This window comes from Argopecten irradians, chromosome 5 (genome assembly GCF_041381155.1).
Source record: "Argopecten irradians isolate NY chromosome 5, Ai_NY, whole genome shotgun sequence".
Classification (NCBI taxonomy): Eukaryota; Metazoa; Mollusca; class Bivalvia; order Pectinida; family Pectinidae; genus Argopecten; species Argopecten irradians.
Genome location: NC_091138.1, coordinates 772,722 through 786,303, shown reverse-complemented (window position 1 = coordinate 786,303; position 13,582 = coordinate 772,722). Strand labels below are relative to the sequence as shown.

General features: G+C 36.9%; 1 protein-coding gene across 1 annotated transcript in view; it reads right to left on the bottom strand.

The window, feature by feature from the left end:
- Positions 1 to 13,582, bottom strand: part of LOC138324185 (uncharacterized) — a 145,774-nt gene that overhangs the window by 24,547 nt on the left and 107,645 nt on the right. The window contains exons 144-152 of the mRNA XM_069269265.1: positions 13,228 to 13,539; positions 12,011 to 12,193; positions 11,782 to 11,904; positions 10,901 to 11,086; positions 7,124 to 7,252; positions 6,103 to 6,285; positions 5,433 to 5,558; positions 5,140 to 5,328; positions 4,746 to 4,919 (exon numbers count right to left, since the gene is read on the bottom strand). Of these exons, the coding sequence (XP_069125366.1) occupies positions 4,746 to 4,919; positions 5,140 to 5,328; positions 5,433 to 5,558; positions 6,103 to 6,285; positions 7,124 to 7,252; positions 10,901 to 11,086; positions 11,782 to 11,904; positions 12,011 to 12,193; positions 13,228 to 13,539 (1,605 nt within the window). The remainder of the gene's footprint in view (positions 1 to 4,745; positions 4,920 to 5,139; positions 5,329 to 5,432; positions 5,559 to 6,102; positions 6,286 to 7,123; positions 7,253 to 10,900; positions 11,087 to 11,781; positions 11,905 to 12,010; positions 12,194 to 13,227; positions 13,540 to 13,582) is intronic.

The following is a 13,582-nucleotide window of genomic DNA, read 5'->3' as shown; positions in this document are numbered from 1 at the left end:
GTTGTACTGCAGTCAATATATCCCTATTGTTGTACTGTAGTCAATATATCCCTATTGGTTGTACTGTAGTCAATATATCCCTATTGGTTGTACTGCAGTCAATATATCCCTATTGGTTGTACTGTAGTCAATATATCCCTACTGGTTGTACTGCAGTCAATATATCCCTATTGATGGTACTGCAGTCAATATATCCCTATTGGTGGTACTGTAGTCAATATATCCCTATTGGTGGTACTGCAGTCAATATATCCCTATTGGTGGTCAATATATCCCTATTGGTTGTACTGCAGTCAATATATCCCTATTGGTTGTACTGCAGTCAATATATCCCTATTGGTGTAGTCATGTCATATCCTATTGGTCTGCAGTCAATATATCCCTATTGGTTGTACTGCAGTCAATATATCCCTATTGGTGGTACTGCAGTCAATATATCTATTGGTTGTACTGAGTCAATATATCCCTATTGGTGGTACTGCAGTCAATATATCCCTATTGGTTGTACTGCAGTCAATATATCCCTACTGGTGGTACTGAGTCAATATATCCCTATGGTTGTACTGCAGTCAATATATCCCTATTGGTGGTACTGCAGTCAATATATCCCTATTGGTTGTACTGCAGTCAATATATCCCTATTGGTTGTACTGCAGTCAATATATCCCTATTGGTTGTACTGCAGTCAATATATCCCTATTGGTTGTACTGCAGTCAATATATCCCTATTGGTTGTACTGCAGTCAATATATCCCTATTGGTTGTACTGCAGTCAATATATCCCTATTGGTTGTACTGCAGTCAATATATCCCTATTGGTTGTACTGCAGTCAATATATCCCTATTGGTTGTACTGCAGTCAATATATCCCTATTGGTTGTACTGCAGTCAATATATCCCTATTGGTTGTACTGCAGTCAATATATCCCTATTGGTTGTACTGTAGTCAATATATCCCTATTGGTGGTACTGCAGTCAATATATCCCTATTGGTTGTACTGCAGTCAATATATCCCTATTGGTTGTACTGCAGTCAATATATCCCTATTGGTTGTACTGCAGTCAATATATCCCTATTGGTTGTACTGCAGTCAATATATCCCTATTGGTTGTACTGCAGTCAATATATCCCTATTGGTTGTACTGCAGTCAATATATCCCTATTGGTTGTACTGCAGTCAATATATCCCTATTGGTTGTACTGCAGTCAATATATCCCTATTGGTTTACTGCAGTCAATATATCCCTATTGGTGGTACTGCAGTCAATATATCCCTATTGGTTGTACTGCAGTCAATATATCCCTATTGGTTGTACTGCAGTCAATATATCCCTATTGGTTGTACTGCAGTCAATATATCCCTATTGGTTGTACTGCAGTCAATATATCCCTACTGGTTGTACTGCAGTCAATATATCCCTATTGGTTGTACTGCAGTCAATATATCCCTATTGGTTGTACTGCAGTCAATATATCCCTATTGGTTGTACTGCAGTCAATATATCCCTATTGGTTGTACTGCAGTCAATATATCCCTATTGGTGGTACTGCAGTCAATATATCCCTATTGGTTGTACTGCAGTCAATATATCCCTATTGGTTGTACTGCAGTCAATATATCCCTATTGGTTGTACTGCAGTCAATATATCCCTATTGGTTGTACTGCAGTCAATATATCCCTATTGGTTGTACTGCAGTCAATATATCCCTATTGGTTGTAGTCAATATATCCCTACTGTAGTCAATATATCCCTATTGTTGTACTGCAGTCAATATATCCCTATTGGTTGTACTGCAGTCAATATATCCCTATTGGTTGTACTGCAGTCAATATATCCCTATTGGTGGTACTGCAGTCAATATATCCCTATTGTTGTACTGCAGTCAATATATCCCTATTGGTTGTACTGCAGTCAATATATCCCTATTGGTTGTACTGCAGTCAATATATCCCTATTGGTTGTACTGCAGTCAATATATCCCTATTGGTGGTACTGTAGTCAATATATCCCTATTGGTTGTACTGCAGTCAATATATCCCTATTGGTGGTACTGCAGTCAATATATCCCTATTGGTGGTACTGCAGTCAATATATCCCTATTGGTTGTACTGCAGTCAATATATCCCTATTGGTGGTACTGCAGTCAATATATCCCTATTGGTTGTACTGCAGTCAATATATCCCTATTGGTGGTACTGCAGTCAATATATCCCTATTGGTGTACTGCAGTCAATATATCCCTATTGGTTGTACTGCAGTCAATATATCCCTATTGTTGTACTGCAGTCAATATATCCCTATTGGTGGTACTGCAGTCAATATATCCCTATTGGTTGTACTGCAGTCAATATATCCCTATTGGTGGTACTGCAGTCAATATATCCCTATTGGTGGTACTGCAGTCAATATATCCCTATTGGTTGTACTGCAGTCAATATATCCCTATTGGTGGTACTGCAGTCAATATATCCCTATTGGTGGTACTGCAGTCAATATATCCCTATTGGTTGTACTGCAGTCAATATATCCCTATTGGTGGTACTGCAGTCAATATATCATCCCTATTGGTGGTACTGCAGTCAATATATCCCTATTGGTGGTACAGTCAATATATCCCTATTGGTTGTACTGCAGTCAATATATCCCTATTGGTGGTACTGCAGTCAATATATCCCTATTGGTTGTACTGCAGTCAATATATCCCTATTGGTGGTACTGCAGTCAATATATCCCTATTGGTGGTACTGCAGTCAATATATCCCTATTGGTGGTACTGCAGTCAATATATCCCTATTGGTGGTACTGCAGTCAATATATCCCTATTGGTGGTACTGCAGTCAATATATCCCTATTGGTTGTACTGCAGTCAATATATCCCTATTGGTGGTACTGCAGTCAATATATCCCTATTGGTTGTACTGCAGTCAATATATCCCTATTGGTTGTACTCCCTATTGGTGTGTACTTAAATCTCTATTGCAGTCAATCATATCCCTATTGGTGGGTACTGCAGTCAATATATCCCTATTGGTGGTACTGCAGTCAATATATCCCTATTGGTGGTACTGCAGTCAATATATCCCTATTGGGTGGTACTGCAGTCAATATATCCCTATTGGTGTGTACTGCAGTCAATATATCCCTATTGGTTGTAACTGCAGTCAATATATCCCTATTGGTGGTACTGCAGTCAATATATCCCTATTGGTGGTACTGTAGTCAATATATCCCTATTGGTTGTACTGCAGTCAATATATCCCTATTTGTGGTACTGCAGTCAATATATCCTATTAGTGGTGTACTGCAGTCAATATATCCCTATTGGTGGTTCTACTGCAGTCAATATATCCCTATTGGTGTACTGCAGTCAATATATCCCTATTGGTTGTACTGCAGTCAATATATCCCTATTGGTGGTACTGCAGTCAATATATCCCTATTGGTGGTACTGCAGTCAATATATCCCTATTGGTGGTACTGCAGTCAATATATCCCTATTGGTGGTACTGTAGTCAATATATCTCTATTGGTGGTACTGCAGTCAATATAATCCCTATTGGTTGTACTGCAGTCAATATATCCCTATTGGTGTACTGCAGTCAATATATCCCTATTGGTTGTTACTGCAGTCAATATATCCCTATTGTTGGTACTGCAGTCAATATATCCCTATTGGTGGTACTGCAGTCAATATATCCCTATTGGTGGTACTGCAGTCAATATATCCCTATTGGTTGTACTGCAGTCAATATATCCCTATTGGTGGTACTGCAGTCAATATATCCCTATTGGTGGTACTGCAGTCAATATATCCCTATTGGTGTGTACTGCAGTCAATATATCCCTATTGGTTGTACTGCAGTCAATATATCCCTATTGGTTGGTACTGCAGTCAATATATCCCTATTGGTTGTACTGCAGTCAATATATCCCTATTGGTGGTACTGCAGTCAATAATATCCTTTGGTCTGTACTGCGTCAAATATCCCTATAGGTAGTACTGCAGTCAATATATCCCTATTGGTTTGTACTGCAGTCAATATATCCCTATTGGTTGTAACTGCAGTCAATATATCCCTATTGGTAATCTGGTTTGACTCAGCCAGCTCAATATATCCCTATTGGTGTACTGTCAATAATATCCCTATTTGTTGGTACTGCAGTCAATATATCCCTATTGGTTGTACTGTAGTCAATATATCCCTATTGGTGGTACTGCAGTCAATATATCCCTATTGGTTGTACTGTAGTCAATATATCCTATTGGTTGTACTGCAGTCAATATATCCCTATTGGTTGTACTGCAGTCAATATATCCCTATTGGTATGTACTGCAGTCAATATATCCCTATTGGTGTACTGCATCAATATATATCCCTATTGGTGGTACTGCAGTCAATATATCCCTATTGGTGGTACTGCAGTCAATATATCCCTATTGGGTTGTAACTGCAAGTCAATATATCCCTATTGGTAGTACTGCAGTCAATATATCCCTATTGGTTGTACTGCAGTCAATATATCCCTAGCTGGTTGTACTGCAGTCAATATATCCCATTGGGTGTACTGCAGTCAATATATCCCTATTGGTGGTGACTGCAGTCAATATATCCCTACTGGTTGTAATGGCAGTCAATATATCCATATGGTGTACTGCAGTCAATATATCCCTATTGGTTGTACTGCAGTCAATATATCCCTATTGGTTGTACTGCAGTCAATATATCCCTATTGGTTGTACTGCTTCAGTAATTTGAATGAGGATTTTAGCGTTGAGGCTACTCACTGTGTATTCCATGTTCTCCTGTGAGTCCGACTTGGGTACATTGAGTACCGTTATTTCTCCTGTTAGTGGATCCATCTTGAAGAATGTCTGGGCAGGGAATTTTCCAACAAGTTTGTAGGTTAAATTACCCTTTTAAATAAAAAAAATTTTAATGAAATTCAAAGCTAAAGGCAAACAAAATCAAAATTTACAACACATTTTATCTTTCCAAAAAATAATGTTGACTTATTGACAAAAAACAAAAACAAAAAAAAAATAACCAGGGTTCCAAATTGGTGACTGTCTACTTATCACAAAGCACATAGCAAATCTAGTGTCTTCTCAACTAGAAAAAAAAAAGAGTTCTTACTCGTCGGTCCTGGTCTGAGGCGGTCACGTCATACACCAGTGATCCTGTTGCTTGGTCCTCCTCAATAGTGATAGTATTGGGGAGGTTAGAGAACGTAGGATTGGACAGATCTCTGGGCACAACCACAGTCACGGTCGAGCGAGCAGTCCTCGCTACAGGTACTCCATTATCTGTAGCTTCAATTTGAACCTGGGAGGGAATTAAAAGTGTTATTAGGGAGGAGAAATAATAAAGATTTAATATATAAAATTATGGTAAAATGTACATGGAAACACGACTGTGTGTATACTTACTGTGTAGATCTGAGTGACATCAGGGTCGGTTAGAAGGCTCTTCTTTAAGGACAGTCGACAGTCTTTATCCACCATGAAGAACTCTTGTGCCTTGGTATTACCAATAACGGAACAGGACAGCGAAGGCTAAAACAAACGTACGTCATATTTATATACTGGCTATAAATCAGTTCTTCTCTGTCAAAAGTCAAGGCATATTTACTTAGTAAACAGAAAGGCAACTTATTACTAATCTGCTTCACAATCGTTTTGTCACATGACATGCTTTCAGTATAGGTATTTTTTAATGTTAGTATTTGAAACTCCCAACATGTATAGATTGATTGTCATGGATTTTTTTTAAGTGTCTTTGATATCTATTGCTTACATCCATCAATCTTTTGTATTAAGGGTTGTAATATTGGTATTGATACAGTTTGTACTTACACTGTCAGGGTCTGACACATTAAGGGCCAGGGACCAGTTTGTACTTACACTGTCAGGGTTTGAAAACATTAAGGGCCAAGGGACCAGTTTGTACTTTCCACTGTCAGGATCTGACACATTAAGGGCCAGGGGACCAGTTTGTACTTACACTGTCAGGATCTGACACATTAAGGGCCAGGGACCAGTTTGTACTTACTCTGTCAGGGTCTGACACATTAAGGGCCAGGGACCAGTTTGTACTTACACTGTCAGGGTCTGACACATTAAGGGCCAGGGACCAAAAGTCAGGGTCGGTGTTCTGAGGCACTTCAATCTGGATATTGGTTGGGTAAAATGTTGGACCATTCAGATTTCGGTTCACATCTATAACAACGGTACCAGTTTTTCTCAGGGTTGGTTTACCAGTGTCATAGGCCACAACTTCCAACTGTCAAAAATCAAAGCAAATCCTTGTACAAGAATTACGCGTAATTATAAGTATCGCCCGTACCACATTGTTGATCTATTACATAACTATAATCGTTTTCTTCAACAATTAGGTGTTTTGATGTGAAAATGATGACCTTTAGCTACATTCCAACATTGTTAAGGATTAGATTTATACTTTATGAGAAACAGAGCTAAGTATAGTTTAGCATTCATAAGTTTCAAAGCCTCTGCATCCCACAGCCTCAAATGAATCCTACAATAATTAGGTGTGTTGAGTTGATTAATGAATCTTACCTGGGTCTGTCAAGTAAACACGGATATCTCAATCCGAGTGAAAGATTTTGGCTAATCCACTCGAGGCTTGTCGAGGGTTGATGGTCAAAATCTTTCACGAGGGTTGAGATATCCCTGTCCACCTGACTGGCCCATGTGAGATTCTTTTTCTCCCATACTTTAAGGAAAAATGGTGAAAATTCAGTTGACATGAACGTTGCTGACGCTGCATGTACTGATGACATCACTGTCCTGGTAAAAAGAGTTATCTTTTCCCTAGCAACCAAGGGATAACCTTATAAAGTATGGAAGAAAATGATGTTCTCCAGCTATGTTTAAAGTTTGGTTAGGATTCGACATAAACTTTTTTTGAAACAGAGCTAAATGCAAAACTTTAAAATTGACGACAATGCCACTGCCGCCGCCAATACAAAAATGCAGATTGAAATTGAAATCAATGCAGACTTTTTTTAAAATGAGTACTTTGTTTTATCAATTTTTAGTTCTAAACATTCCATAATGATAAATTTGGAACAGAAAAAAAAACCCAGAATAATACATACAGTATATTGGAGGAGATTGAGGCCATCCATTCTCAGATCCTTAATGATAGTAACCTCTCCAGTCCTGTTGTCCACACCAAAGAAGCTTTGTGCTGGGTAAACTCCAACCGTCTCGTACACAATCTCTCCCTGAAAGTATCAGAAAAACACACAAGTCAAAACACTTTCTTACTGATGTCAGAAACACAAAGTCAAAACACTTTCTTACTGATGTCAGAAACACACACAAGTCAAAACACTTTCTTACTGATGTCAGAAACACACAAAGTCAAAACACTTTCTTACTGATGTCAGAAACACACAAAGTCAAAACACTTTCTTACTGATGTCAGAAACACACAAAGTCAAAACACTTTCTTACTGATGTCAGAAACACACAAAGTCAAAATACTTACTTACTGATGTCAGAAACACACACAAGTCAAAAACACTTTTCTTACTGATGTCAGAACAACACACAAGTCAAAACACTTTCTTACTGATGTCAGAAACACACAAAGTCAAAAATACTTACTTACTGATGTCAGAAACACACACAAGTCAAAACACTTACTTACTGATGTCAGAAACACACAAAGTCAAAATACTTACTTACTGATGTCAGGAAACACACAAGTCAAAACACTTTCTTACTGATGTCAGAAACACACACAAGTCAAAACACTTTCTTACTGATGTCAGAAACACACAACAAGTCAAAACACTTTCTTACTGATGTCAGAAACACACACAAGTCAAAACACTTTCTTACTGATGTCAGAAACACAAGTTTCAAAACACTTTCTTACTGATGTCAGAAACACACAAAGTCAAAACACTTTCTTACTGATGTCAGAAACAGACACAAGTCAAAACACTTTCTTACTGAATGTCAGAAACACACACAAGTCAAAACACTTACTTACTGATGTCAGAAACACTCACAAGTCAAAACACTTTACTTACTGATGTCAGAAACACACAAGTCAAAACACTTTCTTACTGATGTCAGAAACACAAAGTCAAAACCTTCTTACTGATGTCAGAACACACACAAGTCTTACTTACTTACAGATGTCAGAAACACACAAAGTCAAAATACTTTCTTACTGATGTCAGAAACACAGCACAAGTCAAAATACTTTAAACTTACACTGATGTCAGAAACACACAAGTCAAAATACACTTTAACTTACTGATGTCAGAAACAGACAAGTCAAAACACTTACTTACTGATGTCAGAAAACACACAAAAGTCAAAACAGTTACTTACTGATGTCAGAAACCACCACCACAAGTCAAAACACTTTACTGTGTCAGAAACTTCAAAAGACTGATGTCAGACAGAAACACACACAAGTCAAAACACTTTCTTACTGATGTCAGAAAACAACACAAGTCAAAAACACTTTCGTACTGATGTAAGAAACACACACAAGTCAAAACACTTATCTTACTGATGTCAGAAACACACAAAGTCAAAACACTTTCTTACTGATGTCAGAAACCACACAAGTCAAAACACTTTCTTACTGATGTCAGAAACACGACAAAGTCAAAACACTTCTTACTGATGTCAGGAACACACAAAGTCAAAACACTTTCTTACTGATGTCAGAAACAGCACAAAGTCAAATATACTTTACTTACTGATGTCCAGAAACGTCAAAACAAAGTCAAAAACACTTTTCTTACTGATGTCCAGAAAAACACAAAGTCAAAACACTTTCTTACTGATGTCTGAAAACACAACAAAGTCAAAACACTTTTGCTTACTGATGTCAGAAAACAACAAGTCAAAACACTGTTTATCTTACTGATGTCAGAAACAACACACTAAGTCAAAACACTTTCTTATGATGTCAGAAACAAACACAAGTCAAAACACTTCTTAATGATGTCAGATACACACACGATAGTCAAAAACACTTACAATACTGATGTCAGAAAACACACACAAGTCCAAAAAACACTTTCTTAGCTGATGTCAGAAACACACACAAGTCAAAACACTTTCTTATGAAATGTCAGAAACACACACAACGTCAAAATAACTTTACTTTACTGATGTCAGAAACACACACAAGTCCCAAAAACACTTTCTTACTGATGATCTAGACAACACAAAGTCAAAAACACTTTCTTACTGATGTAAGAAACATCAGAAAAACACACAAGTCAAAACACTTTCTTACTGATGTCAGAAACACAAAGTCAAAACACTTTCTTACTGATTCAGAAAACACACAAGTCAAAACACTTTCTTACTGATGTCAGAAACACACACAAGTCAAAGTCAAAACACACAAGTTTCTTACTGATGTCAGAAACACACAAAGTCAAAACACTTTCAACTGATGTCAAAACACACAAGTCAAAACACTTTCTTACTAATGTCAGAAACACACACAAGTTCAAAACACTTTCTTACTGATGTCAGAAACACAAAGTCAAAACACTTTCTTACTGATGTCAGAAACACACACAAGTCAAAACACTTTCTTACTGATGTCAGAAACACACAAGTCAAAACACTTTCTTACTGATGTCAGAAACACAAAGTCAAAACACTTTCTTACTGATGTCAGAAACACACAAAGTCAAAATACTTACTTACTGATGTCAGAAACAGACACAAGTCAAAACACTTTCTTACTGATGTCAGAAACACACAAGTCAAAACACTTTCTTACTGATGTCAGAAACACACACAAGTCAAAACACTTTCTTACTGATGTCAGAAACAGACACAAGTCAAAACACTTTCTTACTGATGTCAGAAACACACACAAGTCAAAACACTTTCTTACTGATGTCAGAAACACACAAAGTCAAAATACTTACTTACTGATGTCAGAAACAGACACAAGTCAAAACACTTTCTTACTGATGTCAGAAACACACAAGTCAAAACACTTTCTTACTGATGTCAGAAACACACACAAGTCAAAACACTTTCTTACTGATGTCAGAAACACACAAGTCAAAACACTTTCTTACTGATGTCAGAAACACAAAGTCAAAACACTTTCTTACTGATGTCAGAAACACACACAAGTCAAAATACTTACTTACTGATGTCAGAAACACACAAGTCAAAATACTTTCTTACTGATGTCAGAAACACACAAAGTCAAAATACTTACTTACTGATGTCAGAAACAGACACAAGTCAAAACACTTTCTTACTGATGTCAGAAACACACAAAGTCAAAATACTTACTTACTGATGTCAGAAACAGACACAAGTCAAAACACTTACTTACTGATGTCAGAAACACAAAGTCAAAACACTTTCTTACTGATGTCAGAAACACACACAAGTCAAAACACTTTCTTACTGATGTCAGAAACACACAAGTCAAAACACTTTCTTACTGATGTCAGAAACACACACAAGTCAAAACACTTTCTTACTGATGTCAGAAACACACAAGTCAAAACACTTTCTTACTGATGTAAGAAACAGACACAAGTCAAAACACTTTCTTACTGATGTCAGAAACACACACAAGTCAAAACACTTTCTTACTGATGTCAGAAACACACAAGTCAAAACACTTACTTACTGATGTCAGAAACACAAAGTCAAAACACTTTCTTACTGATGTCACACATCTGTACTGTTACTCAGTTATATGCTGAATACCCTGCCAACATTACAATTGACAGTTACAATTACCTTCCCACTAGTGGTATTGACATTGACCTACTTGTGAATGTAGCTGACCTTGACCTTCTTGTCATTGTAGCTGACATTGACCTACTTGTGAATGTAGCTGACCTTGACCTACATACCAGTGTTGGTGACCTTGTTGCAGAAACTGTGGTCAGTGGAGTTCCTACAGCATCATTTTCCTGAGCTGTGGCTGTATATGTGGCTAGGCTAAATGATGGCAGCTGGCCTCGGACAACCCCAATGTTGAGTTGAGTGTTGGCAGTCTTGGCGTTAGGGTAGCCGTTATCTGTCACTTGGATTTGACACTAACAAAAGACAAGAGGATACAAAATAAATGGTCCATCCAATATATTCACTACCTATATCAATATTGGAGATACTTACAAAATAAATGGTCCAAAGGGAGGTAAGAACATTATAACAATATTGGAGATTCTTACAAAATAAATGGTCCAAAGGGAGGTAAGAATATTATAACAATATTGGAGATAATTACAAAATAAATGGTCCAAAGGGAGGTAAGAATATTATAACAATATTGGAGATACTTACAAAATAAATGGTCCAAAGGGAGGTAAGAATATTATAACAATATTGGAGATAATTACAAAATAAATGGTCCAAAGGGAGGTAAGAATATTATAACAATATTGGAGATAATTACAAAATAAATGGTCCAAAGGGAGGTAAGAACATTATAACAATATTGGAGATTCTTACAAAATAAATGGTCCAAAGGGAGGTAAGAACATTATAACAATATTGGAGATAATTACAAAATAAATGGTCCAAAGGGAGGTAAGAACATTATAACAATATTGGAGATTCTTACAAAATAAAGGGTCCAAAGGGAGGTAAGAATATTATAACAATATTGGAGATAATTACAAAATAAATGGTCCAAAGGGAGGTAAGAACATTATAACAATATTGGAGATTCTTACAAAATAAATGGTCCAAAGGGAGGTAAGGATATTATAACAATATTGGAGATACTTACATTGTACTGTAAATCAGATGTGTCCTCCTGGTTTTCCTTCAGATACACAATACCAGTGGAGGGAACAATGTAGAAAGCTTGTTGACAACGTGCGTTTCCAGTAATAGAGTATTCGAGGGTGTCCTGTAATACAGAGATTCAACGTTAATACCTTCTAGTAACGGTCCCCTGTTTCAATTCAGAAGTGATACAGAGAAGCATTTTATAAGACTTTGAATATGTGACTTACATTGTCGTTATCATTGGCCATGATCTGTATGACACTGGTGCCCAATGGGTCGTCCTCCTGAACACTGGCAGTGTAGATTGGCTGAGAGAAGAATGGTGTGTTAGGGTTTCTCTCCATGGTGATCACCACTTTTCCTTCACTCCATACAGACGGGTTGTTGTTGTCATAGGCACGTAATGTCAGCTGATAACAAAACCACCAAAATAATTACACAAAGCACCATTCACTATTTGTAAAGTGTTCTCAATTATCATTTTTATTTTCCAGGGAATCTGTTGCTTGATCAACTGACTTACTAATATACCTCATACAATACTCTCCTGGTGTATGATCATTGTACGAAAACTTACTGCGGTACAATCATTGTCAGAAAACTTACTGTATATATACTACTGTCGATCATTGTCAGAAAACTTACTGTATATATACTACTGTACGATCATTGTCAGAAAACTACTGTATATATACTATGTACAATCATTGTCAGAAAACTTACTGTATATATACTACTGTACGATCATTGTCAGAAAACTTACTGTATATATACTACTGTACATCATTGTCAGAAAACTTACTGTATATATACTACTGTACGATCATTGTCAGAAAACTTACTGTATATATACTACTGTACGATCATTGTCAGAAAACTTACTGTATATATACTACTGTACGATCATTGTCAGAAAACTTACTGTATATATACTACTGTACAATCATTGTCAGAAAACTTACTGTATATATATACTACTGTACGATCATTGTCAGAAAACTTACTGTATATATACTACTGTACAATCATTGTCAGAAAACTTACTGTATATATACTACTGTACAATCATTGTCAGAAAACTTACTGTATATATACTACTGTACGATCATTGTCAGAAAACTTACTGTATATATACTACGGTACGATCATTGTCAGAAAACTTACTGTATATATACTACTGTACGATCATTGTCAGAAAACTTACTGTATATATACTACTGTACAATCATTGTCAGAAAACTTACTGTATATATACTACTGTACGATCATTGTCAGAAAACTTACTGTATATATACTACTGTACGATCATTGTCAGAAAACTTACTGTATATATACTACTGTACAATCATTGTCAGAAAACTTACTGTATATATACTACTGTACAATCATTGTCAGAAAACGTACTGTATATATACTACTGTACGATCATTGTCAGAAAACTTACTGTATACACTGCGGTACGATCACCACGAAGATCTTCCCTCACAGTAATCTGGCCTGTTGTTGAGTTGACATTAAAGAAGTGGTTGGCTGGAGGAATTCCGACGATCATATAGCGAATGTCGGCCTGAGGAAGTACTGGGTTATGGGCAGCAGACACGGTCACCACATTGTAGCCAACACCAACATTTTCTTTAAGGGCCACATCATACTGAGCTAATCCAAACACTGGTGCTGTAATCCTTTGAATAACTACAGTGGCGTCTACGTCTGTTGTTCTCGTTGGATTACCAGAGTCAGTAGCTCTCACCACCATCTTTTGGTAACAGAAAAACAATCAATCAGGTAGGTATTGTTCT